The sequence below is a fragment of the Heptranchias perlo genome, chromosome 1, assembly GCF_035084215.1.
Source record: "Heptranchias perlo isolate sHepPer1 chromosome 1, sHepPer1.hap1, whole genome shotgun sequence".
Classification (NCBI taxonomy): Eukaryota; Metazoa; Chordata; class Chondrichthyes; order Hexanchiformes; family Hexanchidae; genus Heptranchias; species Heptranchias perlo.
The window spans coordinates 117,855,625-117,879,157 of record NC_090325.1 but is presented as its reverse complement, the minus strand read 5'-3'; the positions used below and the strand labels follow the sequence as shown (position 1 = coordinate 117,879,157).

At 44.2% G+C, this 23,533-nt stretch overlaps 1 protein-coding gene across 1 annotated transcript in view; it reads right to left on the bottom strand.

Moving 5' to 3' along the window:
• Positions 1–23,533, bottom strand: part of wdfy3 (WD repeat and FYVE domain containing 3) — a 431,872-nt gene that overhangs the window by 209,423 nt on the left and 198,916 nt on the right. Inside the window, exons 14-15 of the mRNA XM_067990523.1 lie at positions 15,366–15,543; positions 10,671–10,885 (exon numbers count right to left, since the gene is read on the bottom strand). Of these exons, the coding sequence (XP_067846624.1) occupies positions 10,671–10,885; positions 15,366–15,543 (393 nt within the window). The remainder of the gene's footprint in view (positions 1–10,670; positions 10,886–15,365; positions 15,544–23,533) is intronic.

Sequence of the window (23,533 nt, the reverse complement as noted above, 5' to 3'; positions counted from 1 at the left end):
ACAAGCCGATTATGCGGCACTTTATCAAACGCCTTTTGAAAGTCCATATACACTACATCAACCGCATTACCCTCATCGGCCCTCTGTTACCTAATCAAAAAACTCTTAACAAGTTAGGAGCAGGCGATGAAAAACTTTGTGAAAGAGGTGGATTTTATGTAGGGTCTTAAGGAGAAGCGAGAGGTGGAGAGGCAGAGGGGTTTAGGTAGGGAATTCCAGAACATGGGCCTAGGTGGCTGAGGGCACAGACGCCAATGGTGGGGTGAAGAGAGGGCAGGATGATCAAGTGGCCAGAGTCAGGAGAATGGAGATTTTTTTTTTTGGGAGGGGGGGGGGAAAGAGGAGGAGGGGTTGGTTGTAAGATTGGAAAAGTTAGAGATAGGGAGGGGCAAGGCCATGAAGAGATTTAACAATTTAAACATGAGGATGAGAATTTAAATGAGGCTTTGAGGGATCAATTTATTCAGTGAGCATGTGGTAATAGGTACGGGCAGCAGAGTTTTTGGATGTCTGGAGGTTTAGAGAGTCCACCCAGGAGAACTTTTGAATAAATTAGTTTGGAGGTGATGGAGAGATATGGGGTCGGGAGTTCAGGTTGGGGTTAAATAAGATGCCATTGTACCAAACAACCCGAAACAGTGGCCGGGAGGGAGATGGAATGGGTGGCAAGGTTACAGAGTGTGTGGTGGGGGCCAAAGACAGTGGCTTAGGTCTTGCCAAAGGTTAGCTGGAGGTAACTGCAGCTCGTCCAAGACTGGATGTCAGGCGAGTAGTCTGACAAAATTAAGACAGTTAAGAGCAAGAGCTGGGCGTCATCAGTGCACATGCGGAAGCTGACGCCACGTCTGTGGACGTTGTCGCCAAGGGGTAGCCTATAAATGAGAATGAGGGTGGACGAAGGATAGATCCTTTAGGAACTCCGAAGGCAACTGTGGGGGGACAGAAGGGAAGCCATTAGCTGGAAGTGCTCTGGTTAAGATCAGATAGGTAAGAGTGAAACCAAGTTAGGGTAATCCTGTTGAGCTGGACAATGGAGGACAGGCGTTGGAGAAAGGTGGTGTAATTGACTGTGCCAAATGCTGTAGATAGGTCAAGGCGGGATAATGCACCATGGTCACAGTAACAGAAGATGTCATTTGTGATTTTGGTTTCGGTGCTGTGGCAGGGAAGTTAAACCTGAATGGAGAGATTCAAACATGGAGTTGCAGGAAAGATGGGCAAAGATTTGGGAGGCAATAACATGTTCAAGGCCTTTGGAGAGGAATGTAAGGAATCTTACAACACCAGGTTATAGTCCAACAGTTTTATTTGAAAATCACAAGCTTTCGGAGGCTTTCTCCTTCGTCAGGTGAGTGACCTGACGAAGGAGAAAGCCTCCGAAAGCTTGTGATTTTCAAATAAAACTGTTGGACTGTTTCACCGGCATCTCCACATTTTGGAGAGGAAAGGGAGGTGGGGTGATAATTTAAAAGAACAGAGGGGTCATGGGTGTTTTTTTTTGGAGGAGGGGGTGATGACATTCATTTTGAAAAAGATGGGTGACAGTACCTAAGAAGAGGAAACCATTGCTAATCTCAGCTGGCATGGAACCAGGAAGGGAAGTTGGCCAGTCAGCAGTTTAGGGGGAATAGGGTCAAGGGAGCAGAAGGTTGGTCTCATGGATGAGATGAGCTCAGAGATGGCAGGAAGGGAGATGGGAGTGCAATTAGAGGAAGACTTGGTTTCAGAATTAAGGCAGGGGGTAGCCTGAGGGAAGTTTGGCTTCATGTGAAAGGTAAAGATGGGGTAACAGCAGAGACAGCTGAATGGATGGTCTCGATCTTAGTGAAAAAGATGTCCATGAACTCCTCACACTTCTTGTTGGAGGTGAGGGGAAAGGGGAGAGGGGTTTAAGGAGACGGTTGGTAGTGGAGATAAGAAGTAGGGGGTTATCTTTGCTTTCCATGATTATTCTGGAGCAGTGGGTAGTTGTGGCAGAGCATGGTGAGGCCCTATAATGCTTGACGTGGTCCAGTCAGATCTGGTGATGGATAGCTCAATGAGTTGTCCGCCAGATATGCTCAAGTCTGTGCCCCTTGGACATGAGGCAACAGAGACGGGGGCTGTATCAGGGGGAATGACCAGGATGGAAGTGAATAAAAATTTTACTGGGGACAAGGGCATCAACGGTGATGAGAAAGTGGTTGAGCAAATTGACAGCTGCAGAAGTATCTTGGTAAACGGAAGGCTAAAGGCTAGGCAGTTGGCAGCTTGAAAGTGCAGTTGTAAGTAACTTGGGTGAAGAGTTATTTCTAGGGGCGGATGCAAAAGAAAGTGGGGTTAGAAGGGGGTAGTGGGTTTGGGTGTTGAAGGATACAAGGAATTGGTCAAAGCTGCCCTCGTTAGTGATCAAGACGTGGGAGTAGCATGCCTATGGGAAATGGCACGGTCAAGCAGGTAGCCGTGACAATGGGTAGGATAGTTTATATTGAGGGAGACCAGAGGGCAGTGAATTTAGAGAAGAGCATGGGGAGCAGAAGTGGAGATTGAAATCACCGAAGACGAGGAGTCGCTTACTGCAGAGGCTGGAAGAGGAAAGGAGAAAGGATATCTCAAGGAGAAACTCAGGGTGGAGCGGTAGACAACAACGATTTTAAAGGAGAGATGAAAGGGATGGACAAGGTGGGATACTCGAAGGAGAAGATGTTACAGGAGTAGGGGGAAGAGAACAGGGTGTGACTTGGTGTTAATGGCAACAACGGTTAGGATGGGGCAGATGGTGGAAAGTATAATAAGGTGGGGGAGGCTTCCGTAAGGGGCAAGGTGTCGCCACCAATGAGCCAAGTTTCAGTCAAACCCACGATTTTAATACAATCACCTACAATAAGGTTGAGGGTGGCAAGGGCCTTGTATATGAGTGAACTGACATTCTGGAGGAAAATGCAGAGGGGGCAGTGACCGCTGAAATGAGGAACTGAATGGCTCACTCCAAACAAAGTGCAAATGCTACAGTGTGGCAATACGCTTAATCTTACTGCTGAAATAGGGACATCAAACAGCTCTTTGTTGATATTACACAATACCACAGCCATGATGTGAGGATTTCACAAGAATATTTTCACATGGCACAAGGTGCACTGAACTCGCACTCAACAATGCTATAATCTGTCTGTAACCTTTAACCTTTTCTACCAGCTAAAAGAATTGGGTCATATCATTCGAATATATATCAATCAAGCACATTAAATTGTAAATCAAAAATCAGCTATCCAACTGGATACTTAAAGTAGAAGCTTTAAGCTACAGAATACATGGGAGTCAATTATATGGTTGGGAGTTCGTTCGCGATTCTAAGGATCGCTCCTGCTGACCTTTAAATAACAGATTCAGCAAATCAAAGATTTATGAATCAACTCAAATAAAATTTTAGTTGAAATGGCATGCAGAATAGATCCCAATCCCTAGTGCGTTTCAGAATCTCTTCATATCACCTCTATCAGTTAACCTGCTCCCAGACAATTGAAAATAGTGCTCAGAGCCAGTAGTTAAGAAGTGTATAAGTGAAGCCCACAGCGTATCCACCAATATCACTGTGGAGGATAATCTAACCTCCATGTAACAGATGACAGAAACTGATAACTTGCCATTTGAGGAATTGAGTATGCATGCATGCCCTTACCATTTTGTGACAGTATGTCAGTGGTCCAAGGTGTTGAGTCACTATCCTGCCCAAGAGCAGATTTATATATAAAGGATATTAGGCAAACTACATATTTTATATTGAAGTATGTATAGACAATTTTCTATAATTTCCACCTCAGACATTCACTACATTAAAACGCACTGATTTCAAATACCAATTGCAACCCCCCCAAGTTACTAAGCAATTTCTTATTAACCAAAATATTAAAGAAAAGTACCTTACAAAAACTAATCAATCAGGGGGATGAATATAATGGCACAAAATAAACAAAGACAGCAGGACAATCTTCCAGAACTCACTAGATTCTGGAAAAGTCCCAGTGGATTGGAAAACCGCAAACGTAACACCCCTATTCAAGAAGGGAGTGAGACAGAAAGCAGGTAACTATAGACTAGTTAGCCTAACATCTGTCACTGGGAAAATGCTAGAATCCATTATTAAGGAAGTAGTAGCAGGACATTTGGAGACTCATAATACAATCAAGGAGAGTTAACATGGTTTTACGAAGGGGAAATCGTGTCTGGCAAATTTATTAGAGTTCTTTGAGGAAGTAATGGGCAGGGTGGATAAAGGGGAATCAATAGATGCAGTATATTTGGATTTCCAAAAGGCATTCAATAAGGTGCCACATAAAAGATTACTGCACAAGATAAGAGCTCATAGTGTTGGGTGTAATATACTGGCATGGATAGAGGATTGGCTAACAGAAAACAAAGAGTTGGGATAAAAGGGTCAGTTTCAAAATGGCAATCTGTAACTAGTGGGGTGCCGCAGGGATCAGTGCTGGGGCCTCAACTATTTACAATATATATCACTGACTTGGATGAAGGTACAGAGTGTCTTGTGGCCAAATTTGCTATGATACAAAGATGGGTGGAAAAGCAAGTTGTGATGAGGACACAAAGGGCTCGATTTTAGGATCGTGTTTCCGGCGGGTTCCCAGCGGGGTGGCCCCGAAAATCCCGATATCCGGTCACGTGACCGGATCGCGACGAAATCCCGGCCACTTCCGGGTACCGCGCTGACGTGCGGGGCTGCGCGTGCAAGCCCCGCTGGTGGGAATCCCGCAGGCAATTAAAGCCAGCGGGGTTCCACTTGAGTGTACTTACCTTGCTCGTTGTGGTCAGTTAATGAGCTGAAGCAGCTGTCAAAAGAGGAAGTGTGGGATTTTCGGTTCAAGGCAGTGAGTTTCCCACACTGGGGGAAACAGTCTCCCTCCAACCAGGCGTGTTGCAGCCAGCAGCCTGTGGCAGGTGCCAAGGTGCGCTCCACGGGGGAGAGCCCTCACCCACGCAGGAGGCCACCGCGTCACATAGGGCAACCCCTGCCCTCCACCACCCCCCGCCAAGCCAGAGGACAGACCGACACGAAACCGCAGCCCCAGTCCGAGGAACCACACACCTACCCTGCACAACCCCTCAGACCAACACCTGCCAGATGGGTGGTGTGTGGAGACCCTCGGAGGACGAAGAGCATGACCAGCACCAGCAGCCTCGCAGTCCACGCCGTCCGCCGCAGAGACGTGGATCCCCCCAACACGGTGTTGTTGGACGCCCACCTGCACAGCAGGAGGGAGGGCTACCGCAGAGAGAGACGCGTCGCAGAGGGCACTACCCTCGCCACAGGGTCCACAGACCGAGGCGCAGCTCCCCGGACCTCTCCGAGCAGCAGTGCACAGGGAGGCGCAGATTCGCTCGACATGTAGTCGTGGAGATCTGCAGCGTCTTTCATGCCGAGCTGCTCCTGGCTGGCCCCAGCACCAACTGCTTACCTGTCGCTGGCAAAGTCACCACTGCCCTCCACACCTTCACCTCCGCATCCTTCCAGGGTGCAGCCGGCTACACCGCCGATGTCTCTCAGTCGTCTGCGCGGACGAGCCCTGCAAATACACCTGCACCTACTCTGCAGTAACACGATGGGTGGCATCAGTGGTGGGTCCTCATAGTGATACCCAGGAGCGGGCATTATTGGACACAACGGACAGGATTCGCGGAGACATGGCAGTGGTGGTGTCAATATAATGTGTGCTGTTTGTTGCTCTGAAATTCAATATGGGTAACACCCATGACAAACCCTCAGACACACTTGTGCACCCCCTTCATGCTGACGAGACGTTTGCCTTACGCTGCCTACTGCACATATGTGATGCATGCCCTGTGGCTGCAGCACAGGTGGTGGCAGGTTGAGTGAGGCTGGCCGTGAGGGAGATGCACGAGAGGGTGAGTATGGGATGGAGCAATGAGATTGTATGAGGATTGGGTTGCGTGTTAGTGGCAGGGTGAGTACTGGCGAGGTGAGTAGGTGGAGGTAAGATGAGGATGGGGTGTGAGTGGGTATGAAGGGTGATGTGACAGAATAGTGTTGGCGGTGCCGAAGTAGATGTGGGGTGGGGGCAGTGTTGTGGCAGACGGAGTGTAGGGGAAAGACTTCGTGTTCTCACTGCGGCTGACCTACTGAGGTCATTGCAGCGCCGCCTGCACTGTATGCAGGTGGGCGATATGTTGGTGGCGCAGGTGACCCCCTCTGCCACCTCGAGCCAGGCCTTCTTGGTGGCAGAGGCAGACCGCTTCCTCCCGCCCGCCGGGGGGAAGATCTGTGTCCTCCCCCTCCTCCTCACCCCATCTGATGATACCTGGGGTGAGGCATCATTAAACTGGGAGCAGCCTTCCCCCTGGGCTGCTCCATGCTGCAATTTGTCCCATTGGTTGCAGCATCTGTCAGTGGAGGACTGCCCCTTTAACTAGAGAGCCTCCAGCTGACAGATCGTACTGCGCATGCGCAGCCCGACCGACGCGCAGGCCAGCGCCGTGGACCCCGGAGGAGCAGGTAATTGATTCCTATTAGTGGGTTGCCTGCTACGATCGCGTGGGCAACCCACTAATTTCACCGAGCGTGTTGACCACGCTCCCGGAGGACCACCCGCTGGGAACCCGCAGGCCTGCTAAATTCGAGCCCAAAGTGTCTGCAAAGGGATACTGACAGGTTAAGCGAATGGGCAAAAATTTGGCAGATGGAATATAATGTGGGAAAATGTGAAGTCATCCACTTTGGGAGGAAAAATAAAAAAGCGAAATATTATTTGAATGGAGAAATACTACCAAATGCTGCAGTACAGAAGGATCTGGGTGTCCTCGTACATGAAACACAAAAAGTCAACATACAGGTGCAGCAGGTAATCCGGAAGGCAAACGGAATATTGGCCTTTATTTCTCGGGGGATGGAGTATAAAAAGCAGGGAAGTCATGCTACAACTGTACAGGGTACTGGTGAGACCACACCTGGAGTACTGTGTACAGTTCTGGTGCCCTTATTTAAGGAAGGACATACTTGCATTGGAGGCAGTTCAGAGAAGGTTCACTGGGTTGATTGCGGGTATGGAAGGGTTGTCTTATGAGGAAAGATTGAACAGGTTGGGTCTATACTCATTGGAGTTTAGAAGAATGAGAGGAGACCTTATTGAAACATACAAGATTCTGAGGGGACTCGATAGGGTAGATGCTGAGAGGATGTTACCCCTCATGGGGGAATCTAAAACTAGGGGGCATAGTCTCAGGATAAGGGGTCACCCATTTAAGACGGAAATGAGGAGGAATTTCTTCTCCGAGAGGGTTGAGAATCTTTGGAATTCTTTACCCCAAAAAGCTGAGGCTGAGTCATTGAATACATTCAAGGCTAAGTTAGACAAAGTTTTGATCAGCAAGGGAGTCAAAGTAAAAATCAGATCAGCCATGATCTCACTAAATGGCGGAGCAGGCTCGAGGGGCCGAATGGTCTACTCCTGCTCCTATCTCTTATGGTCTTACGGCCAAGAGCACCCAGGTTCAAACCAGTAAAAAGATTATTCAGGACTGATGTCAAAGACTTCTTTTAAAAAAAAGGCACGTGCAATTGCCTTTTGTGTAAGGTGGTTTGGAGGCCAGGGGAACAGGAAGTTGCCTGGGTCAGGCATGTTCCAGTGAGGTACTGTTGTCTCGGAAGGGTTGGGGGATGGGGGGGTTCAGGTTCAAACAGAGGGGACGTAGAATTTGCATTCCGTGTTATGGTATCAGTAAGTTATGACTGGCTGTTCCGGTCGGAGTGCCTTCATTCTGCAGGCCTTGGTCAGCCATCTTTAACTGATCTTTTAGTTGAATTTGGAGGTCAAGCATCGACCTGATTTTCTTTTAAAAGCTCTGTGCTTTCTTACAGAACCTTTTTTGTTCACAGAAACATTTTTTTCCTCTTGCGTGGTTCTAAAGGTACTTGATATAATTTTACTTTAGGTGGACTTTCCATTATCATTACATCACATAATGTTATGCTTACACCACCAGACATAAGGCTTTTAAAATGTTGCAAGCACTCACTGTTTTTCTTGTGGTATTGCACACGGGGAGATAAGACCAAGTGTAGTCTTCAGGTAAGGTGGGGTTAAAAGGCATGGGATAATTGGACCAGGGCCCACAGATGTAGTTTGGGCCCCCTTTTAAAGTCATACATTCAGTCCTTATTTTTATATTTCCATTATAAATTCCTATATTAACATTCAGAATAGAAAAGGCGGGGGAGCAAGCGGGAGGGGGTGGGTGCAGTGAGAAAAGAAGAAGGGGGATAAAAAGGCAGGAAAACTATCTCGGGAGGGAGGGCCAGCCTCTATATTCATTTGATCGTCTGGTGGGCAGGTGGGGACTTGCCCTTTCTCCGCCACCCAAACTTCAAGTGGTGGAGGGGAGGGCAACGGTAGCTTGCCATAATTTTTCAAACTGTGCTATTTTTAAAGATTATAAAGAGTGAGATAATGGGGGAGCAGCATCAATTTGCAGAAAGAACATAAGAAATAGGAGCAGGAGTAGGCCACATGGCCCCTCGAGCCTGCTCCGCCATTCAATCAGATCATGACTGATCTTCAACCTCAACTTCACTTTCTTGCCCGATCTCCACATCCCTGGATTCCCCTAGAGTCCAGAAATCTGTCTATCCCAGCCTTGAATATATTCAACGACTCCGCATCCACAGCCCTCTGGGGTAGAGAATTCCAAAGATTCACAACCCTGAGTGAAGAAATTCCTCCTCATCTCAGTCTTAAATGGCCGACCCCCTATCCTGCAACTATGCCCCCTAGTTCTAGACTCAGCAGCCATGGGAAACAATCTCTCAGCATCTACCCTGTCAAGCCCTCTCAGAATCTTATAAGTTTCAATGAGATCACCTCTCATTCTTCTAAGCTCCAGAGAGTATAGGCCCATTCTACTCAATCTCCCCTCATAGGGCAACACTCTCATCCCAGGAATTAATCTAGTTAATCTCTAAGGCAAGTATATTCTTCCTTAGATAAGGAGACCAAAACTGTACACAGTACTCCAGGTGAGGTCTCACCAAAGTCCTGTACAACTGTAGTAAGACTTCCTTACTTTTGTACTCCATCCCCCTTGCAATAAAGGCCAACATTCCATTTGCCTTCCTAATTGCCTGCTGTACCTGCATGCTAACATTTTGTATTTCTTGTACGAGGACACCCAAGTCTCTCTGAACACCAACATTTAATAGTTTCTCACCATTTAAAAAATGTTCTGTATTTCTATTCTTCCTACCAAAGTGAGTAACCTCACATTTCCCCACATTATACTCCATCTGCCACCTTCTTGCCCACTCACTTAACCTGTCTATATCCCTTTGCAGACTCTTTGTGCCCTCGTCGCAGCTTACTTTCCCACCTAGCTTTGTATCATCAGCAAACTTGGATACATTACACTCGGTCCCTTCATCTAAGTCATTAATGTAGATTGTAAATAGCTGAGGCCCAAGCACTGATCCTTGCAGCACCCCACTAGTTACAGCCTGCCATCCTGAGAATGACCCGTTTATCCCTACTCTGTTTTCTGTCCGTTAACCAATCCTCTATCCATGCTAATACGTTACCCCCAACCCCATGAGCCCTTACCTTGCGTAACAGCCTTTTATGTGGCACCTTATCGAATGTCTTTTCAAAATCCAAATATACTACATCCACTGGTTCCCCTTTATCTACGCTGCTAGTTACATCCTCAAAAAACTCCAGTAGATTTGTCAAACACGATTTCCCTTTCATAAAGCTCGGTTGACTCTGCCTAATCATATTGTGATTTTCTAATTGCCCTGTTACCACTTCCTTAATAATGGATTCCAGCATTTTCCTGACTACTGATGTCAGGCTACCTGGCCTGTAGTTCCCTGTTTTCTCTCTCCCTCTTTTCTTGAATAGCAGGGTTATATTTGCTACCTTCCAATCCGCTGGGACCGTTCTAGAATCCAAGGAATTTTGGAAGATTGCAACAAATGCATCTACTATCTCTGCAGCCACCTCTTTTAGAACCCTCACATATAGGCCATCAGGTCTAGGGGATTTATCAGCTTTTAGTCCCCTTAGTTTCTCACGTACTTTTTCTCTACTGATATTAATTACTTTAAGTTCCTTAAAGTAAGGAAGAGGTTGCAGTGAACTGAACCTTCCCTTCTGCCTACCTGCAAATTTCAAGTTGGCTGGGTTGAGTTGAACTACACCTACATTTGCCATCGGCTCTGAAATTGTTCTCAGTCAGGGAGGGGTTTGCACATCGCAACATCTAGCCTTTCGTTCTGGGATGTGGTGTTCATCCTAGCTGCTTTATACGTTCTGCTTGTGAAGTTGCTGCATCAGAATAGGTGCCGCGTCATTTAAGAGGCTTACAAGTCGGTGTGAAGTGGGAAGCTTGTTTACTTTTCAGGTAAGGTTCGCTTAGCATCTGAGGTTGGGACAGAGAGGCGAGCTGCTATTTGATATCCCTGACACAGCTGCTGGAAGTTAAAGGCTACTGCTAAGCCACCAGATGCTACTGTCTGAATGTGGAGGGCATTTGACAAAAGTTTGTTTACAATATCTAATCCAGCTTTTCTAACTAACATTACTGTGACAGATTCACAATGGATATTGACCACTTAGACATCCTAGATTAATGAGCATCTTTACAAGTACAGTATGTATACATCCTACCTAAGGACCATTGGTTCCAATGACTGGGAAGCCAACCTCTCAAACATCCTTTGGAGTGGTGGGTGTAGAGGATGGTCTTCATCAGACAAAGCAGAACTACACCTCTGTAGAAGCCGTGCATGAAGTCCTGCTTCACACATCACTTGCTGATTTCTCTCTGAATGGATGAGTGACTGCAAGATATTAGCCACTGCAAGCTGAAGAGCTAATGCATGCTAAAAAAAAAGAGACAGGAAAGAGATATTTAAAATACAGGTTACAAATAAAGCAGCTCAGCTCCTTGCCATGTGCAATTTTGCTGCAGACCAAGGAGGATCAATCTGTGGTTTGTACTGTTTTAACTATCAGTCAAGGCCAGCGGTGTGCCTCAGGGATCGGTGCTGGGTCCGCTGTTATTTGTTATTTATATTAATGATTTGGATGAGAATTTAGGAGGCATGGTTAGTAAGTTTGCAGATGACACCAAGATTGGTGGCATTGTGGACAGTGAAGGAGGTTATCTAGGATTGCAACGGGATCTTGATAAATTGGGCCAGTGGGCCGATGAATGGCAGATGGAGTTTAATTTAGATAAATGTGAGGTGATGCATTTTGGTAGATCGAATCGGGCCAGGACCTACTCCGTTAATGGTAGGGCGTTGGGGAGAGTTATAGAACAAAGAGATCTAGGAGTACAGGTTCATAGCTCCTTGAAAGTGGAGTCACAGGTGGATAGGGTGGTGAAGAAGGCATTCAGCATGCTTGGTTTCATTGGTCAGAACATTGAATACAGGAGTTGGGACGTCTTGTTGAAGTTGTACAAGACATTAGTAAGGCCACACTTGGAGTACTGTGTACAGTTCTGGTCACCCTATTATAGAAAGGATATTATTAAACTAGAAAGAGTGCAGAAAAGATTTACTAGGATGCTACCGGGACTTGATGGTTTGACTTATAGGGAGAGGTTGGACAGACTGGGACTTTTTTCCCTGGAGAGTAGGAGGTTTAGGGGTGATCTTATAGAAGTCAATAAAATAATGAGGGGCATAGATAAGGTAGATGGTCAAAATCTTTTCCCAAAGGTAGGGGAGTCTATAACGAGGGGGCATAGATTTAAGGTGAGAGGGGAGAGATACAAAAGGGTCCAGAGGGGCAATTTTTTCACTCAAAGGGTGATGAGTGTCTGGAACGAGCTGCCAGAGGCAGTAGTAGAGGCGGGTACAATTTTGTCTTTTAAAAAGCATTTGGACAGTTACATGGGTAAGATGGGTACAGAGGGATATGGGCCAAGTGCAGGCAATTGGGACTAGCTTAGTGGTATAAACTGGGCGACATGGACATGTTGGGCCGAAGGGCCTGTTTCCATGTTGTAAACTTCTATGATTCTATGAAGGTGGAGTTGTTACAATTGGATCTACTGTACTGAGGCTAAAGAGGTGTGTGTGGGGGGGAAACTAGTCAGCAAGAACCCTTGGTTGTGGTCCCATTAAAGATGGGATCAGGTCCAGCTGCAATAGCTCCCCACATGATCTTTTAAAAAATTGGAATAATTTTCAACAGGAATTAGTATCTTTTTTTGAAGTTGTTTACAGTAATGCTATTTATAACACCTCCATATTACTAGTTTACCTACTTTAGACATTGATAAGTAAACTCTTTCAGTACTGAGTTCAGTCACAACATTTTGTTTAACTATTTCTGAAGCTCTGGTAAGTTTTGTAAATGCATTTATTTAACAACAATTTTTAAAACTTTACATTTGTAACAGGACATTTCTGTAACAAAATATTTTTTAAAGTCTTAATTTTGTCAAAATGTTTAAACTTCTGTGTTTTGTGAGCAACGGCAACTACAGAATTCAATGTAATCAGACCAGGATTTACATTAAGACCTTACTTAAAAAGAAAAATATATAAGATATACCCTAACCAAAAGTGGTCATCACCTCAGCACACTCATCTAAAACTACTCTGCGCTACAGAGTGCTGGGACTTAGGCTTTATCGGTGGTGCTGTCTTTTGGATAAAACATTAAACTGCCTGCCCTTTCAGGTGGACACAAAAGATGCCATGGCACCATTCAAAGAGGGGCAGAGCAGTTCTCCCAGTGTCCTGGCCAATATTCACCCCTCAACCACATTACTAAATGGATTATCTGGTCATTTATCTCATTGCTGTTAGTGGGACCTAGCTGTGCACAAATTGGCTGCTGTACAACAGTGACTACACTTCAAAAATACTTAATTAGCTGTAAAGCGCTTTGGGATGTCCTGAGGCTGTGAAAGACACTATATAAATGACAGTTCTTTCTTTCCTCGATTATTCCCTACGTAGTGATCTTGGGGGGAGTCAATCTGCACCACTCATAGAAAAAATGTTTCATGGAGAACAGAGAGACTAAGGAATACCTAATACACTGTCCCCTCAATCAGGCAATGGTATCTAGTATAATGGATCTAAAAAAAATATCAAAAAGGGGGCAGTGGATCTTCAAGTTGTTAAACAATTGTTGGGTCTTTTATACTCTCAAACCACTGAATGCACTGATGGCATTCACTAGCAGGAATTAACCATCAGTTATATCACTCAAATCAAGGGGCTTTCTAATCTGAAATGTTTTGAGGTGCATTTTGTACAGCCCATTTTACTAAGCTGTGTTATTCATCACATTTACATTAAGTATCTCCTTCGACATAAGCTTTTTGAAAAATCAGCTCAAAAATTAAATAAGTGTTTAATTCTGGAGATCAATTGCTCCAGGAAGAAACACAAAAGGATACACTCCATCCACTACCCAATTTGTTTAGCAATGAGTTTATTAAATGTCACATTAAATGTCAAATATTACAGAAACTCTTCCACTTGAAGTGGTTCTGTAATCATCTTGGCTGCCACTACTGTGAAATGCACCCCATTTTATAACTTGGGACAGATTCCCTTAACATCACTGACAGCAAGATGTGGGTGAGCAAAATTATGTGTGACTATTATTTTTTTTTTGCAAAAGTCACAATTTGCAACTAAATCCACTTTGAAAGTTACCATACTTTGGGATGATCTCAAACTGTCAATGAAATGTTTTCTTAATAAACCAGCAGGTGGCAAACTTCAGTAACATTTCTGTGCATGTACTGATTCTATCCAATTAGTTTCATTTGAACTTACCACCCTGTAATGAAATTGCCCTACAGCCCATCAACATAGAATGAGCTACATTTAATGAAGTTACATTCCATAAGGATTTTTTCTTTTATCCTCATGACACTGGAAGTGCACTTTATGCAAAATAATCCTATCCACACAAGACAGTTGAGCATAAGTCCACTGAACATTAAAAAATAATAGAGGTATTAAGCAGGTTATGCAAATCAACCATAACTAATATTTTCCATACCCAATAGATTCCCTAAGAATACATAATTCAAATATGTTTCATTGAGTGACAAAAATGGTTGGATGACATTAATTTGCATTTTTATATCACTTGTTTGACTATCGCTTTCAGATGTGGATTGCAGAGGTGATATTCAGATAACATAGAATTTGAGTACTTATTAGCCTCAAGTGCAAGTCACAAATGAGAAACAGGCAGCTGGTGATGAAAAGTACTGTGTCCTAATGTCCAGAAATTACAGCAGTCCTGCTGCTTTCCATTTCTACCAGAAGTGGATGACAAAACACAAATAGCAAAATGTGGTTCCTCTGATGATTGAATGGATAAAAGCATCATTTGGTACAGTACTGAACCATACTGACTAGGAAGGTGGTAAGTTCTAGAACCCTAATTTAGTTGTTCTCAGCCAGGGATGCGAAGGAGATGCTATCATTTTGATTCAACATCCCTGGCCTAAAGGGTGGGGGGTGGGGTGGGGTGGGGGGAGAAGAGAAGAAATTAATCTGGTTATTCAGTGGCCCCTGCTGAAAAGTGTGTACATTTGCACACAGCATGAGCATAGGATTGGGTTTGGCTGGGATGCAATCCCTTGATCATACTGTCAGCACCTGTGGAACTAATCATTGTCTTTATAAGGAAGTGAAAGAGTACAATAATCAGAGGGAAGGGGCAAATGAAAATGGTAAATCCTGATCAATTTTCTACTGTCTAGAGAAATTACTGCAATAAATAGGTGATGCCATTCAGCAAATAGTTATGTGACTTCTCATCCTACATTATTTCATCATTTGGCAAATAGATTAAAAGTTAAATGCACTTTAGAGAACTATTTTATTCCACAGTGCCTTTGACCATAATAACTGCCACAAGTTTCAGACCTCCAACCGCTGGCTTCAGGTGGGCAGCGCACAGCTGGAGCACCCACATCACGTCCATTTCAGGCAGAAGCTGAAGATTCCCTCAAGCAGTCCTAACTTTTGTATTAGTACTACAAGTATAAAGGGAGAGCTGAGAATATCTTTTTATCAAGCAAAGGAATGCATTACCATAAGTGGCTATTGAAACTAAGTCAATCATAAAATTGAAAAGCAAATTAGATAAAGACTTAGAGGAAAAATATTAAAGGGTATTGGGCAAAAGCAGGGAAATGGATTACATTTTATTTCAATGATTTTCTTTTGATTTCCCCATCTTAGTTTAGCTGAATATTAAGAACAAGATTGCATGTACATATTAGGATAGCACAGCTAAACTAATCAGTGGTAAAAATTCTAATATTTCAATAATAGTTCTCTTTTTAAATCCCATCTTATCGGAGCCTACCTCGAATTGCTCATTGGAGCTTACTGAGGCCAAGAGGTCTAACGTTGCAAGTACAGCTCCTGGATGTATTATGACTGGATCAGAAGAATGCAAGGAAGTCAGTGCATTATGTAGCTTCACTTCTGTGACAGATTTGGTTGGGAATACAGGAGGCGTTGAAACGGTGTGATAGCTTGGCCTATACAGGAAATAAAATCATATGCATCAACCTGGATTCATTCTGTAATCACTTTAGTGTAAACAGGCACAAAATAAAACTCTCCAAAATTCACATTTTCTATAATTTTGTGCACATTCAATAATACAGTATTGAAAATGCTCATTTACATATTTCTATTATCCTGGGCCGGAAATTACTTTTAAAATAACAGTGAGCCCAACAGCACTCTGTTATTAATGGTGAAATCGAAGAACAAGTTCCAGCGACTGCACATGTGCAGTCAAATGCGGAAATCTGGAACTTGCTCTTCCTGGTTCACCGGTGATCTGTCAGCTTCGCCTTAAAGGGACTTCATGGCTGCAATCAATGGACCAGCGCCAAGCTGCTGCACTTCCCAGTGGGAAATGAACAAATCTCGCCACAAAACAGATATGCTGAGTTTTTTTTTAAGGTGTAAACTACGTTTTAACAGCATGGTAAGTATTAATAACCGCCAAATAACCTCTCTGGCACTAAAAATTAACTTCTTAAAATGTGGTGTCTCATTACACCTGATTTTAATAGTTTTTGGACATTTACACTTCCTGGTTGTTAGTTTGTGTGGTTTGTCAATGAACTGCACTTCCTAGTTCTCACAGCATAGCTTACATCAAGCTGATTGGAGGAGGGAATATAGAGATCCTTTCCTTCTCAACGCTCAGAGAAGCCTGGGAACGACTGCTGCACGTCTTGCAGGTATCAATTAGAGCAAGGTGACGCCCAGAAGACAGCGAAAAGTTTGTGGGTGAGTTAGTTACTTACCAGTGGCGGGCAACATGTGCTCGCTGCTCAGAGCAATTTCCGGCCCAACATTTAAACTATTCTGAGGCTAACATCGTAGCATTTTCTTCAAATATCCTGCCTACCCTCAAGAATAAAATGTGGCAGGGCAACGGTAGCTTGCCATAATTTTTCAAACTGTGCTATTTTTAAAGGTTATAAAGAGTGAGATAATGGGGGAGCAGCATCAATTTGCAGAAAGAACGTAAGAAATAGGAGCAGGAGTAGGCCATATGGTCCCGCGAGCCTGCTCCGCCACTCAATACGATCATGGCTGATCTTTGACCTCAACTCCACTTTCTCACCCGATCCCCATATCCGTTGATTTCCTGAGAGTCCAAAAATCTATCGGTCTCAGTCTTGAATATACTCAGTGACTGAACATCCACAGCCCCCTGGGGTAGAGAAGTCCAAATATTCACGACCCTCTGTGTGAAGAAATTCCTCCACATCTCAATCCTTAATGTCCGACCCCTTATCCTGAGACTATGACCCCTAGTTCTAGACTCTCCAGCCGGGGAAACATCCTCTCAGCATCTACTCTGTCAAGCCCTCTTAGAATCTTATATGTTTCAATGAGATAACCTCTCATTCTTCCAAACTCCAGAGAGTATAGGCCCTTTCTACTCAATCTTTCCTCATAGGACAACCCTCTCATCCCAGGAATCAATCAAGTGAATCTTCATTGCACGGCCTCTAAGGCAAATATAGAATCACAGTAAGATTACAGCACCAAAGGAGGCCATTTGGCCCATCGAGTCCATGCTGGCTCTATGTAAGAGTAATCCGGCTAGTCCCACTCCCCACCCTATCCCCATGACCCTGCAAATTTTTTCCATTCAAGTACTTAGCCAGTTCCCTTATGAAGGCCATGATTGAATCTGCCCCGTCTGGCAGCGCATTCCAGACCCTAACCAGTCGCTATGTAAAAAAAGTTTGCCAATCGCCTTAAATCTATGCCCTCTGGTTCTTGACCCTTTCGCCAATGGAAACAGTTTCTCTCTATCTACTCTGTCTAAACCCTTCATGATTTGAACACCTCTATCAAATCTCCTCTCAACCTTCTCTGTTCCAAGGAGAACAACCCCAGCTTCTCCAGTCTATCCATGTAACTAAAGTCCCTCATCCTTGGAATCATTCTAATAAGTCTCTTCTGCACCCTTCCGAAAGTGCGGTGCCCAGAACTGGACACAATACTCCAGCTGTGGCCAAACCATTGTTTTATGAAAGGTTCATCATGACTTCCTTACATTTGTACTCTATGCCTCTATTTATAAAACCCAGGATCTCGTATGCTTTTTTAACTGCTTTCTCAACCTGCCCAGCCACCTCCAACGATATGTGTACATATACCCCCAGATCTCTCTGCTCCTTTACCCCTTTTAAAATTGTGTCCTTTAGTTTATATTGCCTCTCCTCATTCTTACTATCGAAATGCATCACCTCGCATTTTTCTGCGTTAAATTTAATCTGCCATGTGTCCACCGATGCCACCAGCCTGTCGATAGCCTTTTGAAGTCTATCACTATCCTCCTCACTATTCACTATCCTTCCAAGTTTTGTGTCATCTGCACATTTGGAAATTGTGCCCTGTATACCCAAGTCCAAGTCATTAATGTATATCAAGAAAAGCAGTGGTCCCTGCACCGACTCCTGGGGGACACCACTGTACACCTCCCTCCAGACTGAAAAACAACAATTCACCACTACTCTCTGTTTCCTGTTACTTAGCCAATTCTGTATCCATGTTGCTACTGCTCCCTTCATTCCATGTACCGCACTCTTGATGACAAGCCTACCATGCGGCACTTTATCAAACAGCTTTGAAAGTCCAGATACACCATATATCCTTCCGTAGGTAAGGAGACCAAAACCATACATAGCACTTCAGGTGTGTTCTCACCTAAGCCCTGTACAATTGCAGCAAGACCTCCTTATTCTTGTACTCCAATCCCCTTGCAATAAAGGCCAACATACCATTTGCCTTCCTAATTGTTTGCTGTATCTGCATCTGTTTCTGCATCTCGTATACAAGCACATCCAGATCCCTCTGAACACCAAAATTTAATAGTTACTCACCATTTAATAAATTTTCCTTTTTTCTATTTTTCCTACCAAAATGAATAACCTCACATTTCCCTACATTGTACTCCATCTACAACCTTCTTGCCCACTCACTTAATCGGTCTATATTCATTTGCAGGCTCTTTGCATCCTCCTCACAACTTACTTCCCCACCTAGCTTTGTATCAGGACATTTGATCAGCAAGGGAGTCAAAGGATATGGGAAAGGGCGGGAAAAGTGGAGTTGAGGTAAAAATCAGATCAGCCATGATCTCATTAAATGGCGGAGCAGGCTCGAGGATGGCCTACACCTGCTCCCATCTCTTATGGTCTTGTGGTATCGTCAGCAAACTTGGATACATTACACTCAGTCCCTTCACCGAAGTCATTAATATAGATTGTAAATAGCTCAGGCCCAAGCACCGATTCCTGCAGCACCCCACTAGTTACAACCTGCCAGCCCAAAAATGATGCATTTATTCCTACTCTCTCATCTGTCCATTAATCAATCCTCAATCCATGCAAATATATTACCCCCAATCCCATGACCCCTAATCTTGTCTAACAACCTTTTGAGTGGCACCTTATCGAATGCCTTTTGAAAATCTAAATATACTACATCCACTGGTTCCCCCTTATCTATCCTGCTAGTTACACCCTCAAAAATGATCTCCCCTTCATAAAATCATATTGACTCTGTCTAATCATATGATTTTTTAAGTGCCCTGTTAGAACCTATTATTAAGGATGTACTAACATTTTCCCTCCTACTGATGTCAGGATAACTGGCCGAAAGTTCCCTGTTTTCTCTCTCCCTCCTTTCTTGAATAGCGGGGTTACATTTGCTACCTTCCAATCCATGGGGGCCAACCCAGAATCAAGGGAATTCTGGAAGATCAAAACCAATGCATCCACTATCTCTGCAGCTACTTCTTTTAAAACCCTAGGATGTAGGCCATCAGGTCCAGGGGATTTGTCGGCTTTTAGTCCCATTAATTTTTCTAATTAATGATTTCAATTCTTCAAAAAGAGTGGCAATCTGCCTTACAGAATTAAATCTCAGACAACAATAGTCCTTTAAATATTTGAGATATATTATTCAGCAAACAAGTAGAAATATATTTTAATACAACAAAGGCTATGGGCCCCGACTACATCCCAGCTGTGGTGCTGAGGACTTGTGCTCCAGAACTAGCCGCGCCTCGAGTCAAACTGTTCTAGTGCAGCCACAACACTGGCATCTACCCGACAATGAGGAAAATTGCCCAGGTAGCTCCTGTCCACAAAAAGCAGGACAAATCCAATCCCCATCAGTCTACTCTCAATCATCAGCAAAGTGATGGAAGGTGTCGTCGACAGTGCTATCAAGCGGCACTTACTCACCAATAACCTGCTCACCAATGCTCAGTTTGGGTTCCGCCAGACCACTCGGCTCCAGACCTCATTACAGCCTTGGTCCAAACATGGACAAAAGAGCTGAATTCCAGAGGTGAGGTGAGAGTGACTGCCCTTGACATCAAGACAGCATTTGACCGAGTGTGGCACCAAGGAGCCCTAGTAAAATTGAAGTCAATGGGAATCAGGGGGAAAACTCTCCAGTGGCTGGAGTCATAACTAGCACAAAGGAAGATGGTAGTGGTTGTTGGAGGCCAATCATCTCAGCCCCAGGGCACTGCTGCAGGAGTTCCTCAGGGTAGTGTCTTCGGCACAACCATCTCCAGCTGCTTCATTAGTGACCTTCCCTCCATCATAAGGTCAGAAATGGGGAAATTCGTTGATGATTGCACAGTGTTCAGTTCCATTCGCAACCCCTCAGATAATGAAGCAGTCCGTGTCCGCTGCAGCAAGACCTGGACAACAGCCAGGCTTGGGCTGATAAGTGGCAAGTAACATTCACACCAGACAAGTGCCAGGCAATGACCATCTTTTTTTTTATTCGTTCACGGGATGTGGGCGTCGCTGGCAAGGCCGGCATTTATTGCCCATCCCTAATTGCCAACAAGAGAGAGTCTAATCACCTCCCCTTGACATTCAATGGCATTATCATCGCCGAATCCCCCACCATCAACATCCTGGGGGTCACCATTGACCAGAAATTTAACTGGACCAGCCACATAAATACTGTGGCTACAAGAGCAGGTCAGAGGCTGGGTATTCTGCGGCGAGTGACTCACCTCCTGACTCCCCAAAGCCTTTCCACCACCTACAAGGCACAAGTCAGGAATGTGATGGAATACTCTCCACTTACCTAGATGAGTGCTGCTCCATCAACATTCAAGAAGCTCAACACCATCCAGGACAAAGCAGCCCACTTGATTGACACCCCATCCACCACCCTAAACATTCACTCCCTTCACCACCGGCGCACTGTGGCTGAAGTGTGTACTATCCACAGGATGCACTGCAGCAACTCGCCAAGGCTTCTTCGACAGCACCTCCCAAACCCACGACCTCTACCACCTAGAAGGACAAGGGCAGCAGGCGCATGGGAACAACACCACCTGCACGTTCCCCTCCAAGTCACACACCATCCTGACTTGGAAATATATCGCCGTTCCTTCATCGTCACTGGGTCAAAATCCTGGAACTCCCTTCCTAACAGCACTGTGGGAGAACCTTCACCACACGGACTGCAGCGGTTCAAGAAGGCGGCTCACCACCACCTTCTCAAGGGCAATTAGGGATGGGCAATAAATGCTGGTCTTGCCAGCGACCCCACATCCCATGAACGAATAAAAAAACACAACTTGCATTTACATAGCGTCTTTAAAGTAGTAAAAGGTCCTAAGGCGCTTCACAGGAGCGATTACCAAACAAAATTTGACTCTGAGTCACATAAGGAGATATTAGGAGAGGTGCCCAATAGCTTGGTTAAAGAGGTAGGTTTTAAGGAATGTCTTAAAGGAGAGAGAGGTAGAGAGGCGGAGAGGTTTGGCGGAGGGCGGGTTAGAGGTGGATTCCAGAGCTTGGGTTCTATGCAGCTGCTGTGACCTCAATTTCTCAGTTTATGCATGCTCATTGCAGGAAAATGCCTACATAAAGTCTGACAATGAATGTTAATAAATACATTTCATATCCTACCCAATAAACTTTGAGAACCCCCACTACAGAACATGTATGATTGTTCCTTAGTTCTTAAATTTCATATCATGGTGAGGGCCCAGATTTTCCAACAATGGCAAGATCGGCAACGTACATTGTAAATCTCGGCGTCGAGTATACCGATTTCAGCGTTACTACTTGTTCCAAATTTTGCTGATTTTCGAATTAGAACATTCAGCAGCAAGCATAGCAGCTAGTCAGGCACTCAGCACCAATCTAAGAGCTGAAGTGACGGCATATTCACCATCTGAAGCCATGGGAGGGTTTAAGTGAATGTAAGTGTAATTTCTTAAATAAACATAAAATACAATTATTTTATACTGTTTTTTTCAAGTTTTGAGATTTTTCTCAGCTTCACAGCTTTGAGAGATCTATGGATTCAGGCCACTCCAAGTCGCTGCATTATAAAGTATTAATAATTTAGGCACAAAGTAATTATTGGATTTTATTTTTGTTGATTATGAGGGTATAAAATGAGCTAACCATGAATTTTTAACTTTTGAAAAGTTCTGAAAATTGTTTTCTGAAATAGACTGAAAATGAAAAGTCTTTGTAGGCTGCAAACATTTACATAATGACATGCTTACTGAGTAGAAGGGCTTGAAATGTTTTTGAGTGTCGATGAAAACATAAAATTACAAAGGGATATTGATAGATTAGGTGAATGGGCAAAATTGTGGCAAATGGAATTCAATGTAGACAAATGTGAGGTCATCCACTTTGGATCAAAAAAGGATAGAACAGGGTACTTTCTAAATGGTAAAAAGTTAAAAACAGTGGATGTCCAAAGGGACTTAGGGGTTCAGGTACATAGATCATTGAAGTGTCATGAACAGGTGCAGGAAATAATCAAGAAGGCTAATGGAATGCTGGCCTTTATATCTAGAGGACTGGAGTACAAGGGGGCAGAAGTTATGCTGCAGCTATACAAAACCCTGGTTAGACCGCACCTGGAGTACTGAGAGCAGTTCTGAGCACCGCACCTTCGGAAGGACATATTGGCCTTGGAGGGAGTGCAGCGTAGGTTTACTAGAATGATACCAGGACTTCAAGGGTTAAGTTACGAGGAGAGATTACACAAATTGGGGTTGTATTCTCTGGAGTTTCGAAGGTTATGGGGTGTTCTGATCGAAGTTTATAAGATATTAAGGGGAACAGATAGGGTGGATAGAGAGAAACTATTTCCGCTGGTTGGGGATTTTAGGAGTAGGGGGCAGAGTCTAAAAATTAGAGCCAGACATTTCAGGAGTGAGATTAGAAAACATTTCTACACACAAAGGGTGGTAGAAGTTTGGAACTCTCTTCCGCAAACGGCAATTGATGCTAGCTCAATTGCTAAATTTAAATCAGAGATAGATAGCTTTTTAGCAACCAAAGGTATTCAGGGATATGGGCCAAAGGCAGGTATATGGAGTTAGATCACAGATCAGCCTTGATCTTATCAAATGGCGGAGCAGGCACGAGGGGCTGAATGGCAGACTCCTGTTCCTATGTACATCAATGTACTCATAACTGATTGAAACAATAGTGATTAATAAGCAAATTAGAGTTATAAGAAAATATATGTTGGTTGTGTTAGTGGCTTTAGTGAGGTTGAACACTGTGGGAAAACAGAAGCGGTCATTTAAATTCTGAAAATTATCTCAAAATGAATGGTTTCGGACAGATGGCGTGGCAATATTAAAATTGAAAATCCCAGGTGCAGGAAGTGGATTCTCATCGATCCTAGTTAGTTAAACTTTGCAAAAGTAACATTTTTAACAACTGGGAGTTTAAACCCTATCTTGGAACAATAAATGACACTGCTGCTAGGTTACCAGCGCCATTATTTTTATGTGGCAGCAGCATGAAAACTAGCTTAAATGTAGGAAAATAGCAATTGCCATTGATTTTAATGGGGGTAGAGCTATAATTACCTTCCAACTGTTTTCGGTGAGGGTAACTGCGGGGTGGCGCGAAAGTGCCAGGAAAATAAGGAGTGCCATAAATCATTTACTCCATAATTTCCTCTATCTTTTATGCC